Source organism: Panthera pardus, unplaced genomic scaffold, assembly GCF_024362965.1.
Source record: "Panthera pardus isolate Hobbes unplaced genomic scaffold, ASM2436296v1 HiC_scaffold_20, whole genome shotgun sequence".
Lineage (NCBI taxonomy): Eukaryota > Metazoa > Chordata > Mammalia > Carnivora > Felidae > Panthera > Panthera pardus.
This window is the reverse complement of record NW_026526766.1, coordinates 28,015,387-28,035,863: the sequence shown is the minus strand read 5'-3', so window position 1 is coordinate 28,035,863 and position 20,477 is coordinate 28,015,387. Positions and strand designations below refer to the sequence as shown.

Genomic DNA, 20,477 nt, shown 5'->3' with positions numbered 1-20,477 from the left:
TTACTGCATATACAATGTGTACAACCAGCACTGCATTGGGATCCAGAGCATTTCCACCCCCTAAGGAAGCTCTGTAGCTATAACCAGTCACCGCCTTTCCCTGCCCGGGTTCTGGCAACCACTGGTGAGCTTTCTGTCATCAGGGAGGTGCCCATGTCCATGGCATTTTGGTGCACAAGAAATGGGGTGAAGTAATTCCTGTGAAGCCATCAATTTAAAGGGGAACCAGGGTCAGCCCATCAAGAGTGGCCAGGGACCCCTGCTCCTTTGTGTGGAGGGGCCCCGTTCCCTCACAACACCATGATGGCACCAGATGCTGAGAAGGGGCATCAGGAAGTACATACATGATGCTGTGGTGGGGCTGGGGACCCCGTAACCTTCCCACTGTCCTCTCTCAGCCCTGCAGAGAGAAGCAGGATAATTCACACATTCACTCACTCACTCGCTCATCAGCACACATTTATGGAGGCCCCCATGGGCTGAGCAAAGTGCAGGGAACAGGAAGGTGTAGACCCGACCCAGATCCATGTCCTGGAGACACAGAGACACGTGAACACTGACACCAAAGACAACAAGAGCACTTTGATAGGACAGTGTGGGCAGGTGTTCTGTGCATCCAGAGAGCCCACCTGGACACCTGCACAGTCAGGCACGGCTCTCGCCGCCCTGGCTCCATCCACCCTCACAGCCAGCCTGCTTTCCCACCCCCAGCCTGATCCTGGCCCCAGAACAGGGGCCTGTTGGAGTGTGGGGTGCAGGCTCAGGGTCCTTCCCCGACCCAGGATGGTCCCTCCGCTTTAACCTGCTAACTTCCATACATCCGGGGGGACCGCTTTTACTGGGTTCTCTTCCAGAACGTTCCTCCCCAGGAGGCTCCAGCCCAGGTGGGGTTCTCCATCATGACCCCGCTAGACTGTAGGGTGTGGTGGGATGATCTTCCCCCTCAACTGGGAGCCAACTTGAGGAGAAAGTCGTGTCCCCAGCACCTGGCAGGGAGGTGCTCAATAAAGGGGTGTGTAGAAATGACAGGACTCAGGGGGACCTGCAGGAGCCTCTCAGAGGGAACTGCCTGCTTTTAGTCTCCTGTGGTCTCAGGCCTGGCAGACACTGCTTCCAGCTCTCATCCCGGGAGGGGGGATGTCCTGCTGGCCTCTTCCCGCTGAGCCACGGTGGCTTCTTCCACTGACCACCCAGCAGGCTCACCTGTCAGACTCCACTCCTTCCCCATTTTCTCTGTGTGACCCTGACCTTCCTTCTCCACATGGCAACACTGCCTCCTAGTGGGCACGGTGGGAATGGGCGCTACGTTTTCAGTTCTTGATGTTGGGGGTGCTCGTGGATGTGGGTGCTATGTGTCCACACACGTTTACACATGTCCTGGACGGTAACAACTCCCTGGGTCCACCTGAGCGCTGAGTCTGCTGAGCATTTATTTAAGAGAAAAACTTGCTTATGATTACATGACCTTAGGCTTAACTGCATGCCACATATGACCCAGCCTGTTTTGGAGAGTGTGTTATCTCAATAGTTGAGGTTTCCAAGAATGCAAATCCTTAATAAATTGGTAAAAAAAACCCTCACGAGCTCCTACCCTCACTTGCGAAAATCAGGTAGACAAGCTGCTACAGTGTCCGCGTGCCATCCCAGCACTCCAGGATGCACGGGTGTCTGCAGGCACTTCATAGTGACCGTGCACGGGTCCCCATACCTGCCAATTTCACTACAACCCTCATGCCCTGGGCCCCAGCATTTATACACTGCAACACATTATATTTCACTATAGATATTCCCTTTGATGTCTCTGGTATGTCACAGGGAGGCCATTCCATTCACATTTAACATAATCTGTGCAGGTACTTGTCATCTGTGAACTCCTCCCCCTGCCCAGTGCTCTGTAGAACTTGACGCTGTCCTTATTCTAGCTTCTCCCTTAGCCGCAAATTCCAATAGGTTCAGACACAAAGCCCTGCAGGGGAGGGAAAGGGCTGGGGGACCCCTGAATTGTGACCCAAGTCAGTGCAGAGGCTGAAGACGTTCTGTTGTGACAGTCACTCATCCCAGAGCTGCCCACCAGGCGGGAAGAGATGGGGTGCTAGCTGGATCTCTCCCTGATGCCATGTAGTGTTACAGATAAGCCCTTGACCCCAGAAGCAAATCTGCCTCCCAACCCTCTAATTTAACCTTCAAAGACTGCCCTTTCCCCTTCCTTTCCAATCAGTCCCTGGCACTCCCTTCCCCTGCACAGGAAGCATCTAAACTGCAGTCACCATGTCCTGTGAGCATCACCATCCACTAGGAGTATCTCACCAAGGGGAATAGAACATTCTCCACTTATTTTGTAACACACAGCTTACTAACATAAGATTCTTTTGAGGACACCAGTGTCCTCTTCTCCTGTGACAGGGGAAAGGCAGAAAACCTGCTTCTGGCTGTAATCCAACCACCGGCTCCCAGGGACAGTGTGCAATTAGTTGGTTTGTGGCCCTTTTCTGCTTTGTGCACTTCTGATCTTGGCACCTTGACTTTGGCCATCACATGCCCTGTGTGCCAGATTGAGGGTATGTGTGTCCCCTCTGCCTGAGTCCCTCAGGCCCTTGCAGTCTGAAGACCTAGAGGCTTGGTAACCATGGCACACTGCTGCAGCCCCAGCAAACTTCCAGAAGTTTCTTTGGCTTGCTCCAGGGCAGCTGAGGGAAGTCATGTATATGCTTTGCTCAGTGCTGCCCTCAAATGACTACAGTTCACTCCTTTAAATTCCATGCAGGGTATTGGGGGGCTAGAAGCTGCAGGTAATGTGTTTGCTGCTTCCCCGGCCAGACCAAGAACAGAGGCAGGCAGGGATGAAAACTCTCACTTGGTCCTAACTCTAGTCAAGGTTCTCTGTGTCTTGCCCTGTCCTTGGCCAAGTTAGTTTACTTTTAGCAAGAATCCTGTTCAGTCAGTTTAGTAAAAATCCCACTCCTTCCTACGTGATGAAATTTCTCACCTCTCCCCTATATCTGATCACCTGGCCTGCTTTGGCAAGAATCCTGTTGAGTATGTCCCTACACACAGGCTCTGGGATACCGGTGTGATAAGGTGAGCCATGCCTCACGTTTTCCTTCTAACCCCCAAATCTGACCCAGGGACACTCAAATGCTCCCAATGACATTCCTTGTATACCCCACGCTGCTCCCCCATGATGCCCTTGCCAGGGGTTCTCCCTGCTTCCCCACCCACTGGCTGTGCTGGGACTGCCTCATCCACCCTTCACCTTCTCTTTGGAAAGAAGACAAGTTTGGAAACAGCTCCCCATCAAGATGGACAGATCTGCCATAAGGCAAGAAAGCAAAATATGAGTCTTCTCCTTTCTAAGGAGACCCAACCTGGTCCTGCAGGATAATCCCTCCTCTTGCTCACTAAGAGCCTTGGAGAATCTGAACACAACCGATTTTGATGCAGAAGTACAACAGAAGGTGCTGAAATCTCTCCCGGACTGCAGGTGGGTGGCGCATTTTCTCTTGTCACCAGTAGGCGGCGGCACAAAGACTGTTGGGGCCTAGAGCAGTGTCCCAGGGAAGGCAGCTGCCATCACCAGACAGGCGTGCTCTCCAAGGCTGACTGTGGTTCTGACGCAGAGAGGGCCTGAGGAAGACAGTGAGTTTGCCCCCCCTCCCCCCGCCCCACAGCTCTGAAGGTGGGAGAACACCGATTTCTTTGGAGGGAGCACACAAGTCCCTCTGTGGTCTCTACCTACCAGGAGATCCAAGGCCACCTGTGCCCTGGTGGCCACAAAGCCCCGCCTCATCAGACCTTCCTGCATTAACACCAAGGACTACCGTGTTTCCTAAATTCTGGCTCCTGCCTTGGAATATTCTCCTGTGGTTAGTGCAGAGGTGAGGACTGGGGTGGCCATGGCGGTGAGCCTCTAGCAGGTGAGTCTGCCAGGCTTGGGGAGAGGTGGGGAAAGCAGCAGGGAACGTGAGGATCAGAATTCTGAACCAGTCCTGCCTTCCAGGTGGTCAGAAGGTGTATTTTGTAAGTAGGAGGCACAACATGGACTATTTCCCCATTTGCTTTTGTTAACTTTACACTTTAAATATTTACCCAGGGATGGGCACCCTCCATCTGCACTCCTGCCCATGGGTCACAGTGTAACTGAGCCTGGAAAACCCCATCCAAGTGCCGTCATATCTCACCTGGCTCCCAAGACCACTTCCTACCTGGTCTCTGTCGGGGCAGTCAGAGGGCAAGTCCCAAAATGAGAGTCAGATTTTGCTCCCACCTGCTGAACACAACTGGACCAAACCCAGTCTCCTGACCTAGGTTTGTAAAGCTGCCTACCTCTCTGATCAGTCACCATTCTCTCCCAGACCACCAAGCTCAAGTCCTGGTGCAGGCCCATCCCTCTCCTTTTTGTTTTCTGGGACACACCCACCCAGCTTTTTACTGCCCCAGGCCCTTTGCACTCACTTTTCTCTCTGCTTCCTCCCCACCACCTTCTCTGGTTGCCTCCCCTCTCCAATCTTTCATGTGTTGGTTTAAATGTCACCAGCAGAGTGGGTGGAAAGTAACTCCCCTCCCTTCTCTAATTTCACCCTGTTTGAATCCCTGCACTTACAGCAGGGGCAACGATCCTTCTATAAAGGGCCAGGTGGTCTCTCCTATGATTGTCATGTACCCAGAAACCGGCCATAGATAGTAGAAAGTCAATGGGTGTGGCTGTGTTCCAATAAAGCTTTATTTACAAAAACAGGTGGTGGACCCACTTTGGCTGGGAGGCCATTGTTTGCCAACCCCTGACTTACCCCATCTGGTATTTTTCTTTATTCGTTTTTTGGCTGACTTTTGCTTCTTTTGTTCACTGTGGTCTCTCCTGTGCCTAGAATAGTTCTTAGCATATCTAGACACTGTGAATATCTTTTAAATGAATATTATTTGGTAACTGCATTGCTCTTTGATGCCCTGGGGAATCCTGGTTTCTAGCTAACTTTCTTCCTGCACCTTTACCCCTGGCAATTTAGCTCCACTTTCCCATCAGCAAAGATGACTAAACATCAGCAGATTGACAGGGAAGACCATCTGAAATCTGGGAAAGCCAGATAAGAGCACAGGGAGGTGATGTGGCTTTCCCCACATGGCAGGATGCAATTAGACCCAGCAGGGAAGGAGCAGCAAGTCTTAATTATGCAAATGTAGTTTCCTTGTGCTGAATTTTAAATTCTGGGTAAATTCTACACTTTATCCTATTTTCCAAAATATTCCCAGGCACCTTTCTTCACTGTCTCATCTTAGGTGTAAGAACAGCAACTATTTTAATGCCAGCTTATTAAAATCTAATTGGAAGGACAATCAAGCCCCCCAGTGTGAGGGCACTGAACACGCAGGTGGGAAGAGACACATGTGGTGGGCTCTGCGGGGGGCACCAGAGGCTCCCGCACACGGCTGCCCCCCAATCACTTGGTGGTGAACTGGGTCACAGCACACCTCGCCCAGCTCAGGCCTGTCCCGGGTTCTTCCTTTCCCCACAAGCTCTGGCCTGGCCACCCCCACCCCCACCCTGCCCAGATGCACTGGCTGCAAGGTCTCATCTCTTCAGGGTCAGCCCCCCTGAGCTGTCTGAGGACCCAAGTAGCCTCTCGCTGTGCTCTGGCCAGTCCTCTGCTGCCCCCTGCAGGTCAACAAGATGACTTAGGTTTTATTTCTGGAACAGGAAGCCCCTGGCTTCCCCAGCAAACCTTTAAAAATCTGTTCCTAGGCTTGTCAACTGATTAGATGTGAATTCAAGGGGGCATTTCTGTTGCTAATTTGGTCTACTTGGAAACCTATTTCAAGGCCACCCCCCTGCTGTGCAGATACAGACTTATCCCCATGAATGTGTTTAGGATCCACAGGGAGGGGGGTCTTACAGAGGATGGTTCTCTCCCAGGGGTGTCAGGAAATGTGCAGTTTTTTATTTCACAATGAATGGGGGAGGGGCCAAGATGACTGGAGCTGCTTGGGGGTCCTCTTATCTTGTAAGGACAGGAAGTCCCACCACCCCAAACTGCCCACTGCACCCTGGTGAGAAAGACTGGGAACATCAAGAAAAAATGACATGGAAAGGAAATTGGTGACACGATGCTCCTATGTAGAGATTGCCCTCTTCCTTTCCCTTATCCGCGGATCCTGGTGTGCTCACTCTCCTCCAGGGACCCGACTTATAACTGCAAATACATCTACTGTCTTGGCTTCTCTGAAGGTATCACCTACTCCTCCTGACAACCTACCACAAGTCCTTACTGACATCTTCTCCAGGGTCGCTCCTGTGATGCCTCAACCACTTTCAAGAACCAGATTCCGGGACTGGGTGTCCCCAATTCCAGGCAGTTACTTATTTGAAAATATATTTATTTTAAAAGACACGAATGTGGTTAGAAATACGGGGCAGCCAACTCCTCCCTTTCTGCCTCATCAGGAAGCTGAGTCTAGAGCCTTCTGAGGGAATGACTGTGGCAAACAAATCATGGGTCTCAGTGAACACGGAGTCCAGGAGACTCCGCTGAAGGGAGCAGGCCGTGGGGACCCCTGGAAGGAGATCGGGGCTCACCGCACAGCGGGTGAGCTCAACACGGGGAAAGACCCCTGTCCCGCAGCTGGTGAGGAGTTGGCACTGAAGCCCGGAGCCCACTGAAGGCCACAGGACATCTTATTTCAGGACTGACTCTGGGTGCTGCACTGATGAGCATTTGCGTAGCCTCACTGAGCCCCGCTTTCCTGCAGGAACGTCTCCATCTTTGGGATGTTGTAAAATCACAGCACCTGCCACACATGGACGGTTGAATGATGGCTGTTGTAACGCTGGCTCTCAAGGGGGCCCACTTGCCTTGTTGACACTCCCACATCTGCTCCTGGGTGCTGGGTCACAGGAGGGGCCACCACAGGGAAATTCTTATGTTTCCCCGGGACTCAGAGATTGGTTTGCAGGCTACCAGAAACAACAGCAAACACACGGTGCTTACTGTGTGCAGACACTGGTGTAAAGACAACATTTACATCATCACCATACTGTCAGGCAGATCTACAATTACCCCATTTGACAAACAGGAAACTGAAGCTAAGCAGGTTTCTATTTCCTGAGCCAGAAAACAGCAGTGTTGGGATTTGAACCCAGGCCATCTGACTCCTGAGTCTGTGCACCCAGCCATCAGTTTATATTTTGCCTCTCAAAGCAAAAAGAGAGAGGAATCTTTCTGTGGACTCTGGGCACTAACAGGGATGATGTCCTTTGATCACAGGTATTAAAATGACTTTTTTTGCGCTGACCTCTCCTTAGAGAAAAATCCCAGGATAATGGCAAAATATCAGAATATCAGAAATATCAGAACATTGGAATATTCTCTCTCCCATCTGTCTTTTAAAAAGCTAGGCACCCTTCTCACTGCCACGTAGTACTCCATTGTGTATATAAACCACAATTTCTTTATCCATTCATCAGTTGATGGACATTTAGGCTCTTTCCATAATTTGGCTATTGTTGAGAGTGCTGCTATAAACATTGGGGTACAAGTGCCCCTATGCATCAGTACTCCTGTATCCCTTGGGTAAATTCTTAGCAGTGCTATTGCTGGGTCATAGGGTAGGTCTATTTTTAATTTTTTGAGGAACCTCCACACTGCTTTCCAGAGTGGCTGCACCAGTTTGGATTCCCACCAACAGTTCAAGAGGGTTCCCGTTTCTCCACATCCTCTCCAGCATCTATAGTCTCCTGATTTGTTCATTTTGGCCACTCTGACTGGCGTGAGATGATATCTGAGTGTGGTTTTGATTTGTATTTCCGTGATGAGGAGCAACGTTGAGCATCTTTTCATGTGCCTGTTGGCCATCCGGATGTCTTCTTTAGACAAGTGTCTATTCATGTTTTCTGCCCATTTGTTCACTGGGTTGTTTTTCGGGTGTGGAGTTGGAAATATGGCCCTTTGTAGCAACGTGGATGGAACTGGAGAGTATTATGCTAAGTGAAATAAGCCGTACAGAGAAAGACAAATACCATATGTTTTCACTCTTATGTGGATCCTGAGAAACTTAACAGAAACCCATGGGGGAGGAGAAGGAAAAAAAAAAAGAGGTTAGAGTGGGAGAGAGCCAAAGCATAAGAGACTCTTAAAAACTGAGAACAAACTGAGGGTTGATGGGGGGTGGGAGGGAGGGGAGGGTGGGTGATGGGTATTGAGGAGGGTACCTGTTGGGATGAGCACAGGGTGTTGTATGGAAACCAATTTGACAATAAATTTCATATATTGAAAAAATAAATAAATAAATAAATAAATAAATAAATAAACTGAGAACAAACTGAGGGTTGATGGGGGGCGGGAGGGAGGGGAAAGTGGGTGATGGGTATTGAGGAGGGCACCTTTTGGGATGAGCACTGGGTGTTGTATGGAAACCAATTTGACAATAAATTTCACATATTGAAAAAAAATAAAAAAACAAAAAATAAAAAATATATATGTAAAAAATATATATATTTATATAAAATATATAAATTTATATAAATTTATATATTTAATATATATATTATTTATATATATATTTATAAATATTATAAATAAATATATATTTATTTATATAAATAAATAAAAAGCTAGGCACCAAAACACAAGGGCGCCAATTGGTGGGAGAAAATAAAGGAAATCCGAAACCGGGACAGTGCAAGAACGCACCTACCATGATTTAAAGATTCTAGACTGGAAGACAGCCTACCGCCTCCCCTGGGCACACAGGGTTGGCAGGATCACCATACGAGCTTCCCTGTATTTGTATTTCTAATCATAAAAGCAACGTAAGCACATGGCAGGAAATCTGGGATCAGATTAAGGGAGAAAATACTTTTAAGCCCCTCAGTCTGATCCCTCTCTGCTGTCACTGGAGAGCCTGTCCTTCATGTACTTTGGTCTGGGCTTTACTCACTGTTTCAGACCTGTCACCACAATAACTTCCGGCTTTGCACCCAGTGTGGCCATCCATTTTAAAACAAAAGAATGGACCTTTCCTGTGTGTTAAACACGGCACAGCCCAAGGAAAAGCTGTGTCACCTTGTCCGAAGAGGATGTCTCCCCAGGTGACCCACCAGACAGGCGGGGATCATGGTTTGCCACTGATTTCTGCTTAAAAATGAGTGTCTGTCCCATCCCAGGGTCGCAGCTCTGTGAGAAGTCTCTGAGATGGTAAGCAGCACTCCAGGCCCAGAAAGATTCGCCAGAGGCTTCACTGTGAGGAACGCGGCCCACCGTGACCGCTGAGCCCTCTACACGCGGCAGGGACGTCACTAGGGCTCAGATTCGGGTGGTGGCACCCCGCATGGGTGAGAACCCTCCTCCGTGGAATGTGGGAAGCCTGAGAATCCCTGATCCGTGAGGTGTTCAGCCTAACGAAACTTTCCTCTCCACCAGTGGACTGTAAGAGAGATCTAACAATTCACAGTAAAACTGTGTCCTCATCAAGTGAGTTGCCAAGGCCAGATTTCAGGTCAGTTTCTTTTTGCTGTTGATGGATACTACAATGAGTGATCGACTTACAACCACCCTTCTCTTGTGACATGTCACCTATAAACATAGGCTCTGCACTCAAATGCAGGGCACCTTGCTATAAAGTCCACCCAGAGTCAAAGGTCGCAAACACTGAGCCAATCCAGCCGGTTGTTGTGTTCCAGACTGTTCCATTCTTCCATGTGCTGACTGACACACTGCTTTACTTTAAGGGAATTTGGAGATTAGGAGACTTTGTGGGCAAGTTCCTGGTTGATCTGCTGATAGTGACTCCCAGGCTCCACCCCCTCTCTTTCTGCTTGTAAACAAAACACTTTCCCTTGTTTTTCTAGTCCAAATTCTCCTCCACAGTGAGACAGTGCATGGCAGTGCAGAGTGGGAGAAAACAATGTCTACATTTAACGCATGCATTTCCTGTAAGAACATGTGAGTAAGGCTAGGGGTGCCTGGGTGACTCAGTCAGTTGGGCCTCTGACTCTTTCCATTTCAGCTCAGGTCATGATCTCACGATTTGTGAGTTCAAGCCCCGCGCTGGGCTCTGTGCTGACAATGTGGAGCCTGCTTGGGATTCGCTCTCTCTCTGCCCTGGCCCTGCTTGCATTCTCTCTCTCAAAAGAAATATATAAACAAAAAACATTTTTTAAAGATTAAAAAAAAAAGAACATCTGAGTAAGGCTAAGAACATTTTTCCAGACTTCTCTTTCTGGAATTTCCAGAAGGAAGGGCACATTGAATCCCTGCAGTGGCCAGGGACATCTGTTTTCACGGGTCATCTTCCTACTGCCTTTGCAGCCAGCTCACAGACTCCGAAGCACAAAGGTGTGAAGAAGAATGATCTCTCCCAGCTCAACTCCAAGGCTGGGAAGGAAATTACTGCACCCATGTCCCCTCCCCCGCCCCACGGCCAGGACCCTGGGACCACTATGAAAATTCAGACTCTCAGTAGCTGTGGAGGGTGAGAGGTGATCATCCCTCCCAGGACACTTCCAATTTGTTTTTTTTCTTTTTTAATATATATTTATTTAAGAGAGAGAGACTGAGGAAAGGGCAGAGAGAGAGGGAGACACAATCCCAAGCAGGCTCCAAGCTGCCAGCTCAAAGCCTGATCAGGGCTTGATCCCATAAACTGTGAGATCATGACTTGAGCCAAGACCAAGAGTCAGTTGCTTAATCGACCGAGCCACCCAGGCACCCCCTCACTTTCCAATTCATATGGGGCAGGACATCTATGGGATACCCCAAGCTTATTTTCGATAATCCCTTTCCATTGAGCACTTAAATCAACTGAATTATTATTTATTTCTAGAAAGTCTGTCTTTGAAAAATTACTACATGATTATAGTTGGCCCTTGAATAACACAGGGATTAGGGGTGCTGGACCCCCACACAGTTGAAAATCTAGATATATTTTTGACCCCCCCCAAACTTAACTACTAATAACACTCCACTGTTGACTGGAAGTCTTACTGATAACATAAACGGGTGATTAACACATATTTTGTATGTTTATATGGACCATGGACTATATTCTTACAATAAAGTAAGTGAAAGAAAAGGAAATGTAAGAAAATCATAAGGAAGAGAAAATAGATTCACAGCACTGTACTGTCTTTATTTAAAAAACGTGCATAGAGGTGGACTTTGTACGGTTCAAATCTGTATTATTTAAGGTCACCTATATTATAAGGAATTTGGAAAAAATATAGTAATGTTTACAGAAGGAAATGTTAGTTACCAAAATACCACTGTTAATATTTTCTATGTATTTCTATGTATACAGGAGAGATTATAATGTGCATATGTATAATTTATCTTCTGCTTTGAAACCCTGCAACATCCTAAGCACTGAACTTTTGTTACTAAAACCTCTTCAGAAATATTTTAGTGGTCAAAAACAGTTCTACCCTGTAGCTGTATAACAATTTACTAGACATCATTGTTGGTCATCTGTTTCCGATTTTTATTATTGTATTATATATAACTATATAACTATATATATATATATATAGTTATATATATAGTTATATATATAACTATATATAACTGCAATGAAACCTGCATGCATAAAACACTTTTTCCTGCATTTCTTTCATTTCTTTAGGATAGAGTCTCAGACACAGAGTTCCTACCTTAAAGGGTGTGACTAATTCTGAGGACTCCTGATACACATTGTTATGATCTGGGCTGGAAAGACACACCTGCCATTTACTTCATTTTGTCCTGTGTCCTTAAACCTTAGAGCAACAGTGTTTCCTGGATCAGAGCGTATCATGTGATATCTGGGGGCTCAACACATTAAGAAGGAAAGAAGCAGTCAGCCTTCTCATTTCCTGTCTACTTTGTGGGGACGGTTATTACAGAGAGGGCGGGAGGAGGGAAACCAGGCATAGCAACTGTAAGGACGTCACATGATTTCCATGTCCAAACACAGAAGAGGAAACTGATAGGTAGCTGATGCACTGACGCTAACTGTATGCAAGCCACAGGACAGGGACAGACACCTTTCAAATAACCCGTGTGCCCAAAGCCTCATTTTGTTCATCTCATTCTTTACAAAGAAAAAGGCAGACCTTTTCATATAAAACAGAGAATTTCAGACCGATAAACAGCATTTCTCACCTTCCGGAGCCTTGCAAGCAGACCTGCTACGTGCTCGTGCTGTTCTGATTTAGCCAGCTCTTCTGCTGTCTTCCCATCCTGTTGGAGAAAAAGGATTAGTTTCTTTCCTTCGCACAAGAGCTGTTTGTTCCATACATTAGCTCTGTCTTCGGAGGCAGAAACAGGCGTAACAGGCGTCAGAAACAAAGAAGGTGGATAAACAGTGTGTCCTAGATTCTTTCTCTTCTGTAGAATCCTTATTTCACTGGGCTTCCCAGAAAAAGAAGAGGAGAATTAGGAAAAAATTGTGCACTGGTGCCTTGAAGTCCATCGGTGCGATGTTTCAGACCCACAAGCTTTCATCACACTTGGCACCTCGTTGGCGAGCAGATTACCCCAAATCCTGAACCCCTCTCCAATAAAGCAGACAATGAAGACTTTCACAGATGCCAAATTCTAGGTAGTGCTAGCTAATGACTTAAATTCCTTCTAAGAACAAACCTCAGCACTCATAGGATGCTAGTTACTGGTAATAACTGCATTTCAAAGAAAAGGCTTAGTTTTATGGACCATTTTGACCTAAAGAGTTTCAGGGAACATAAAAGAAGGACATCAGAGTCTGCAGCACCTTTCAATTAGAGAATTTTCATAGGGCTGCAGTTTCGTAGCGAGCAAATTCACTTCCATTTCTGTGCCATGAATAAGCACGACACCGGCTAACACGTACGGAGCACCTCCCGATATCATGCGCCTGGTCCAGCTCTCAGGGCTGTGCCTGCACTGACCCTCGGAGTCGCCTGGGAGAGGCAGGCACGGAGGCTGTTCGCGTGCCCCCAAGGAGGAAATGGAGGCTTTGGGACTGGTCTGCTGCAGTTTTAAAGACATTACAAATTCGAAAGTAGAAAATTGCAATTTCCATGCAATTACATGCAGTATCTTTTCAACAAGAAGAGTTAGAAGCATCTCGGCCCCTCTGTCAATGTTTATCAGTAACCGCTAAAGTTCCATTCCCACGGAAGCTCACGGACGCCCGAATCTGATTCACAGCACATCTTTGAATTTCTCAACTCGAGTCATAATCTGAGCCATGCGCGGGGTTTCATGAGACCAGCGTTTCTCAGCCTCAGCACTGTTGACGTCTGGGACCAGATCAATCTCTACTGTGTGGGCGGGGCTGTCCTGCGCATGCGGAATGTTTAGCGCATCTCTGGCTTCGGCATCAGATGCCAGCAGCATCGCCTTTCCAAACACGTGACAACCCAAAGTGTCTTCATGAGACAATATAGGGAAAGCAAAAGGGACTTAACTCCTATAAAGCCACTGGCCTAAGGCAAGGGTTAAATGTTTCCATAGGCTTAGAGACAAAAATCTCCTTCTGGAAGGGAGAACAAGGGAGAGATGAGAGCCATTAGGGAGTAACGGTGGTCTGGGCAAAATTAAAGTAGCAATTTAAAGGCTCCTTGCACAAGTATTTCTGTTTTCCAGGAGTTCTAAAGTAACGTTGAACATGGGGAAAGGCATCCTGTGATTGTCTTGTATCCACTAAAAAGTAACAACCACAAGATAATGACTGTGGGACTGAAGGATGGTTCCCCACTGCTTGCTCTCACCCTTTGGAAACGTGCCTTTATAAGCCTTGCATGCTGTCCCTTCTGGGAGCAACATTCCTCCTGCTTGTTGGCTCCCTCGTACACAGGCTATCTCTAATAAGTTCTGCCTGCCTACTTTCTCTCAAGTTTAGGGTTGAGACTCAAAAACCTGGTCTTGGGGGTCCAGTAACATTCAGACACTGCCAAGCATTCCCTGGGTGGTGCGAGATGGCCCCGGTTGAGAACCACTGCCTTGGGCCGAAGCTGGAAGCTCACGTGGGTGCTCCGGGGAGGCAGTCTCCCACCCATCTCTCTCTCTCCCTTAAAGTCCCCAGGTGTCTCCAATGGGCAGTTGAGGGCTCCTCGTTTGCTTTGGGGTCAATTAGGGATCTTGTCGGACACCACAGCCCAACCAGGAATTCATGCCCAACTGCCCAGATCCTTACTGACATAAGAAAAGGCTTCAGGTTAGTGGTTCCCAAATCTGACCGCACACTGGAATCGCTGGGGTCCTTAATGCCTCCCAGTGCCTGCACATGTCCACTCCCTCTGGACACTCTGCTTCTCTAGGTCTGGTTGCCACCTGGACACTGTGGTTGTAAATGTTCCCAAGTGATTCCATCGTGCAGCAAAGTTTGGGAACCACTGTCCCCACTGGGAAAAACTGAGCCTTGACTGAAGTTGTGTGCCTTCTGGCCACAGCACTTCTCTCAGAGACCCCAGGTCTGCACATGACACAGGCAGAGGACCTTCGCTGGCAAAAGTTAGTGTCCATCATGGAGCCTTTCAAACAACAGGAAAACCCCCATCAACCACATGTCCTACATTTATACAGCACTTTACAGTTTGCAAAATGCTTTGCCCTAAGAGACACTATTCAGGCTCCCAAAAGAAAAGCCTGTCAGTGTAGTAGAAAGAACTTTGGAGTCAGATAGACCAGGTTGAAGTCCTGAATGTGTCCCTCACCAGCTACGTGCTCAGTCACTCGGCCTCCTGGAAAATTCTTCATCCGTATGGCAGAAACAGACACCCTCACCACTTGAGCAGATTAGAGAAAACCAAATAGAAAGAACAGACTGTCAGTCGTGGAAAAGGAAGCAACAATAATTATTAATTAAAGAGCTGAGAATTCAGCCTTTCTCGGAGGGAATGGGGTAGGAGCTGGAAGTTTGCATTCTTGGCCTTGCTCTACCGTGGGCCCCTGCTGGCTCCCACAAGCAATTCTAACCCTTAGTGTCTTCTTGGTTACAAACAGTGGTCTGGGAGGGCCTCATTAAGAAGGTGATGTTTTGAGTTGAAACCTGAAGGAGATGAGAGGGCAAGCCATTTGGATACCTGAAGAAAGTCCTGTGAAGAGGAGCAAGTGCAAAGGGCCTGAGGCAGCAGCATGGCTATCATGTTTGAAGAACTTCAAAGAAGCTCATATGGCTCATGCGGTGCAGGGGGGTCAAAAGGAAGAGATGGAGCAAGAGACGGGTGTCAGGGAGGCAATGCGAGGGGCTGAGATTTAAGGGAACCCCCAACATAAGGACTTCTAAATTGATGGGGGGTCTGAACAGAAAAGGGACATGTTCTGATTTATATTTGAATAGAGTCACACAAGCTGCTGCCTGAGAAACAGACTGGACACGTGAGGGTAGAAGCAAGGAGATCAGTTAGGAGACCAGAACAAATAGCACATGATCATGGCCAAGGGTTCACAGCTTCATGGGGGACCAGCAGCCAATTCCAACAGAGCAAGAAAGGAAAGCAAATCACACCTGCCAGAGGGGGCTGGGAAAGAGGAGGCTGTCTGGGGCTCCAGTTTAATATCGAAAGATGAGAAGGAGTTAGTGTCCCAGAATCCTCCTGCCACTAATGTCATCTGCTACTATGTGCCTGGGTGCCTGCCACGAGGCATTAAAAGTCTCTTACTCTGGGGGCGCTTGGGTGGCTCAGTTGGTTAAGTGTCCGACTTCAGCTCAGGTCATGATCTGGTCGTTCCCAAGTTCAAGACTTCATCAAGTTCTGTACTGACAGTTCAGAGCCTCAAGCCTGTTTCATATTCTGTGTCTCCCTCTCCCTCTCTGCCCCTCCTCTGCTCATGTTCTGTCTGTCTCTCTCTCTCAAAAATAATAAAATAAACACTAAAATAGTCTCTTACTCTGAAAGAAGGAGCACATCATGTTACCTTATAGCAGGGGTGTGTGTGCACAGGCACCACATGCAGGGGAAGGAGGGGGTGGAAACGCATGAGATTCCAGAGGGAAAAAAGAGCATGTGCCAATTCGATGAGGTGGGAGAGAGTGAGGGGATTCCCACGACCTGCAAAGAGCCCTGTTCTGCCAGGTCCAGCTAAGGGGGGACAGGGGTGAAGGGTGAGGCTGGGCAGTGGAGGTCGGAGTTCACTGGCTCTTTCCAGAACCATAGATGTGGCAATCCAGACCCAGATCTGAGGATGAGCTGGTCCTGGGGGAAGCACAGAGGTCCTTAACCAGACAGAGGCCAGAGAACACAGTGCTAGGAGACCAAGAGGAACCCAGGATGTGGTCCCCAGGAGGATGCAGGGGAGGAGAGGCAAGCAGAGCTTCCCCTTCCCCGGACTGGGCGACGTGCCACATACTGACGCCCCCTGCAGAGGTCAGATACTGACAGAGATGGGCAGAGCCAGAGGGAGAGGACGAACGCGGGGGCCGGGACCCTGTGACGGTGGTGCCCCCCAGAAGGAGTCTTAGGGGGCGCTCCGGGACAAGCGAGGCTAGAGCCGGGGAGGTGGGCCTGAGCCCAGGAGCAGCTGCAGGCCTGGGTGGTGAGAATGGGGGAGGCCACTGAGATGGACGCGCGGCTGGAAGAGGCGAGCAGAGGCAGGAAACGCTGCTGGTGCGAAGACAGGCAGGGACACAGTTGCCCCAAAAGTCAGGGCAGGGTTATGCTGTGCGGAGGGTGATGCAGCGACTGAGACAGGCCCCGGGGTGGTGACCTTAAGGTTCTATTTCTTGACCTGAGTGCTTATAAAGGTGCTGATCTTACAATAACAATTCAGTAAGTTTTACTTTTGTTCATGTGCTTTGCAAAAAAAAAAAAAAAAAAAAATCTGTGTTATATCTTACAATAAAAAAGTTTTGAAGGAGAGAGAGACCAGGAGGTGACTGGGGACTGGACCTAGAGGCTGGAGTCCAGCAGGGACTGCGTGGGGGGGGGGGGGGGGGGGGGCAGAGCCCCGGAAAAAGAGGTAAGGTGACCACTAGGGGGCGCTGCAGGGTCGAGAGCTGAGGTTAAGGACCGGAACTCTGGGGCTCAGGCAGCGGGGACAGAAGCAGAGGAAAGCCCCCCCACCTCCCGGCACTGTTTTCTGCCAATAAGGAGGCGGCTGCTCCCCAGCCCTGACTACTCAATGCTTGAAATGAGGCCCAGAAGAATGTGAAAGATCTCAGTAGTTTTAAAATACAGATTGCAGATCGAAATGATAACATTTTGCATGTTTTGTGCTCAACAAAATATATTCCTGAAATTAATTTCTTCCGTTGCTTTTCTTTTTTGGATATGGCTTCTGGCACATTAAGGGCGGCACGACTACGCGTGTTAGGGCTCTGCTAGAGATGTCGTCAGCAGGGAGCACGGTGTCTCCATGATGATCCCCTCTCCTGCTGGACACCTAAGACAACTGGGAGAGGGAGACCCTCAGTCTCTACTGCACGGCCTGGGAGGCAGGGCGCAATCTGGCCCTGTGCATCCCGGCCCGCCATGCTGTACTACAGCCCACCGTCCTTCAGGCTCCTGTAAGGCCTTGTGGCTTCTCACAGGGTGCTCCTTACACTCTCCCTGAGGAGCACTCCTGACCCGTGGAAACTCCCTCAGGGCCCTGGTGTGTAACCCTCTGGAGACCCCATTAACTGTACATTTACTGCTGTGGCTTGTGGGTCTGTCTGACTCTCTGTCAGGAGACTGGAAGTTTTCTGAGGGAGGAGAAATCACCTGCTTGTGCCCCACTGTGTTCCTGGGTCCTAGCAGTGCTTGGTGCACAGTACATGCCTAGTATTTGGGGAATGAAGAAAGGAGTAAGGTGCGTGAGTGGACTCCCGGGTAGCAGGGAGGCCCAGTGGTGAGCAGAGAATGAGTGGGGAGATACACTTGAGGGCTCACTGGAGGGGAGGCCACTCGCGGGAGGCAAGGAAATAGCTGCTGTGGGCAAGGGCTCACAGAGGTCATGGGGCAGCACTGGGGACCCAGCAGAGGCCTAGGGCTGCACATGTTAGCGTCCCCAACCTGTGAGATATGGCAGAATCAGCAGCTGGTATCTTCAGAGCTATCCCTGACAGTTTGTTTTTTATGAGGCAACATTTGTGACAACAAACAAACAAACTTCTCCTCATAAAAATGCACATAAATACTCTATTGTGGAGTAACTGAACTGAATGCCAAGACATGGCTGGGCAGGGTTTGATAATGGCACACGAGGCCTAGAAGCCCACGCATGGCCACGCAGGGTTTTGTGATGGGCAAGGAGGTACCCTGAGAAAGGGACAATCCCATCTAGAGCACTGGCCTTCACTGGGCCTGCAGAAAAGCCCAGCACAGGGCTTGACACTACAGAGAATGGGCCCACTACTTGTGGGGACAGAATGACATCAAAGGATCATCAGTACAGTCAGGGAGGCAATGTCTCCGACCAGAGGTCAGTAATTTTCTATAAGGGGCCAGAGAATAGATAACTTCGGGCTCTGTAGGCCATAGGGTCTTTGTCGTAACTGCTCAACTGTGCCCTTATAACATGAAAGTGGCCATGAATATGTAAATAATAAGCCTGGGTGGGTCTCAATAAAGTTTGATTTATAGAAACAGCTGGTGGGCTGTAAACTATGAGCATGGCTGGGTCCCAGTAAAACTTTATTTACAGAAACCAGGCAGCGGGCTGGATTTGGCCTGCGGCCTGTAGTTTGCCAACCCCTACATGACTCTCCAAGAAATGAGGTCTTGATTTTCACAAAGTTGGCTGCCATATTTTAAAATCCCAATGGATTTCCTCAGATGCACACTTTACATCAGCAAAGCATTAGTGAGGTTTAGCAGACTCAACCTACCATCAGGCCAGAAACAAGTCAAATGATAAAATTTCACTGTAGCAGTAAAATGACCATCTTATCGCATCAGTCCATGTATTTTCCCTCTTTGGTATTTCATGAACTGTAAATCAAAGGGCTCCTCCTGGAGGGTGGTGCCAGGCACGGAATGAGGGGTGGGGAGGCGCCGGGAACAAAATAAGAAAGGCAGACTTTTTAAACAAGAGAGAACAGCTCTTGTAAGCAGTTCCCCACCCTGAGGCCTGAGACTCCTTCCTCCTTCCTCCCCCAAAGCCCAGGGCACCTCCAGAGCCGTTGTAGGGGAGGGGGAGCATTTAGAAAAGGAAAACACACATATCTAACAAAACACCCTAAGGCGCTGCTGTGTAGCACGGGAAACAGCAGGCATTCCTGGCAGTGCGGGCCCCAGAGCACCAAGGGCCCTGGCACCAATGAGCATAACCAGCTATCACCCTGGCTCTGTGTGGGCAACTGTCTATGGAACGGCACTGCAGGAGCAAAGCTTAAGAGCAGCTTGTCTGCTTGAGATGCAGTTGCCAAGCAATACCTTTCCCCGATGCCCTTGAGGCCCGAAACGTTCTCTACGGCTTTCCGTGGCTTTCTCCTGCCAGAAAGTGACTCACCGAGGTCAGCGCCTCCACGTTGGCGCCCGCCAGACAGAGGTAGCGGACCACGTCCAGGATCCCGTTGTTGGCTGCAAGGTGCAGAGGCGTTCGTCCATACTGAAAGACACAAAAAAAAAAAGCCCAAAGAGAGTCCTTCTCACAATGGCTTCTGAGGATGGCACTGACGGGAGTCTATCCCACGGGCCGGTACTGTGTGCGGGATCTGGGATCCCCCAGAAGAAATAGGACGTGTGGACTCCCTTCTCCAGAAACCCTCCCTCTCCTGGGGGGAGGCAAGCCAAGAGGAATGTGTTGAAGTATTTTCCAGTTAAAAGAGTCACTTTGAAAGAAAACTGCAAAGGATGAAAGAGTAGGAGGCTTATCATAAGATAACTAAATCAAGTCTCCTCCTGTGCTGGTAGAAAGGAGGCATGAGTCAGGGTTCTTATTAAGGGGCCCAAGGTTCCAGAAAGATCTGCACCACAGTTCAAATTAGACACTGCAAGGGACAAAGGGATGGAACGATAGCCAGTGAAGTCGATCTAATGAGGTGACATTGCAAAGCCATGCCCACCATGCTCTCCACTGTTTATGTCTGTGGTTCCCAAACTGTGTGCCAAGGCACCTCAGGGCGCTGCAGTGAATCCATGGGGTACTGAGGAATATTTTACATTGTTGATGGAACCAGCAGGTTCAGACATAAAGTGAACTACTCGCTCCAGGCAGCTTAGGGTCTCAGCATTAGATCACACTGCCTTCCTTTCAATGCCATCGTATCTGCACAGCGGGGGGTTGGTGGTTACTGTGACAAGAAACAAGTACCCTGAGAACACGGGTGTGGAATAGGAAGTAATGCAGTGTCCAGCCTGGCTGGGTTCAAGGTCTGAGGAGCTGTGAGGTGCCCAATCAGCACACACATCCCGTCAGCATGCAAGTGTGGTTATGGAAGAATGAAATGAAAATATTCATTTTCTTTCCATTTGTGGGCATCGTTTTTTCCCCAACAGCTACTGAGTCGTTAGGACATAAATTCTTACTAGGTTGTTCGGACTGAACTGCTTAATAAACAGAACTGTTAGGTATTTCTTCTGCCCTGGGGGAACCACAAAAAAAAGTATC

At 48.8% G+C, this 20,477-nt stretch overlaps 1 protein-coding gene across 8 annotated transcripts in view; it reads right to left on the bottom strand.

Annotated features, from left to right (window-relative positions):
* The window catches only part of DAPK1 (death associated protein kinase 1), a 188,760-nt gene that overhangs the window by 21,957 nt on the left and 146,326 nt on the right, over positions 1 to 20,477 (bottom strand). For 7 of the 8 annotated variants that reach the window (XM_019423488.2, XM_019423481.2, XM_019423480.2 and 4 more), the window contains exons 18-19: positions 19,377 to 19,475; positions 12,126 to 12,203 (exon numbers count right to left, since the gene is read on the bottom strand). In XM_019423488.2, coding sequence (XP_019279033.1) covers positions 12,126 to 12,203; positions 19,377 to 19,475 — 177 coding nt within the window. The remainder of the gene's footprint in view (positions 1 to 12,125; positions 12,204 to 19,376; positions 19,476 to 20,477) is intronic. The other variant, XM_019423489.2, reaches the window with a different exon arrangement.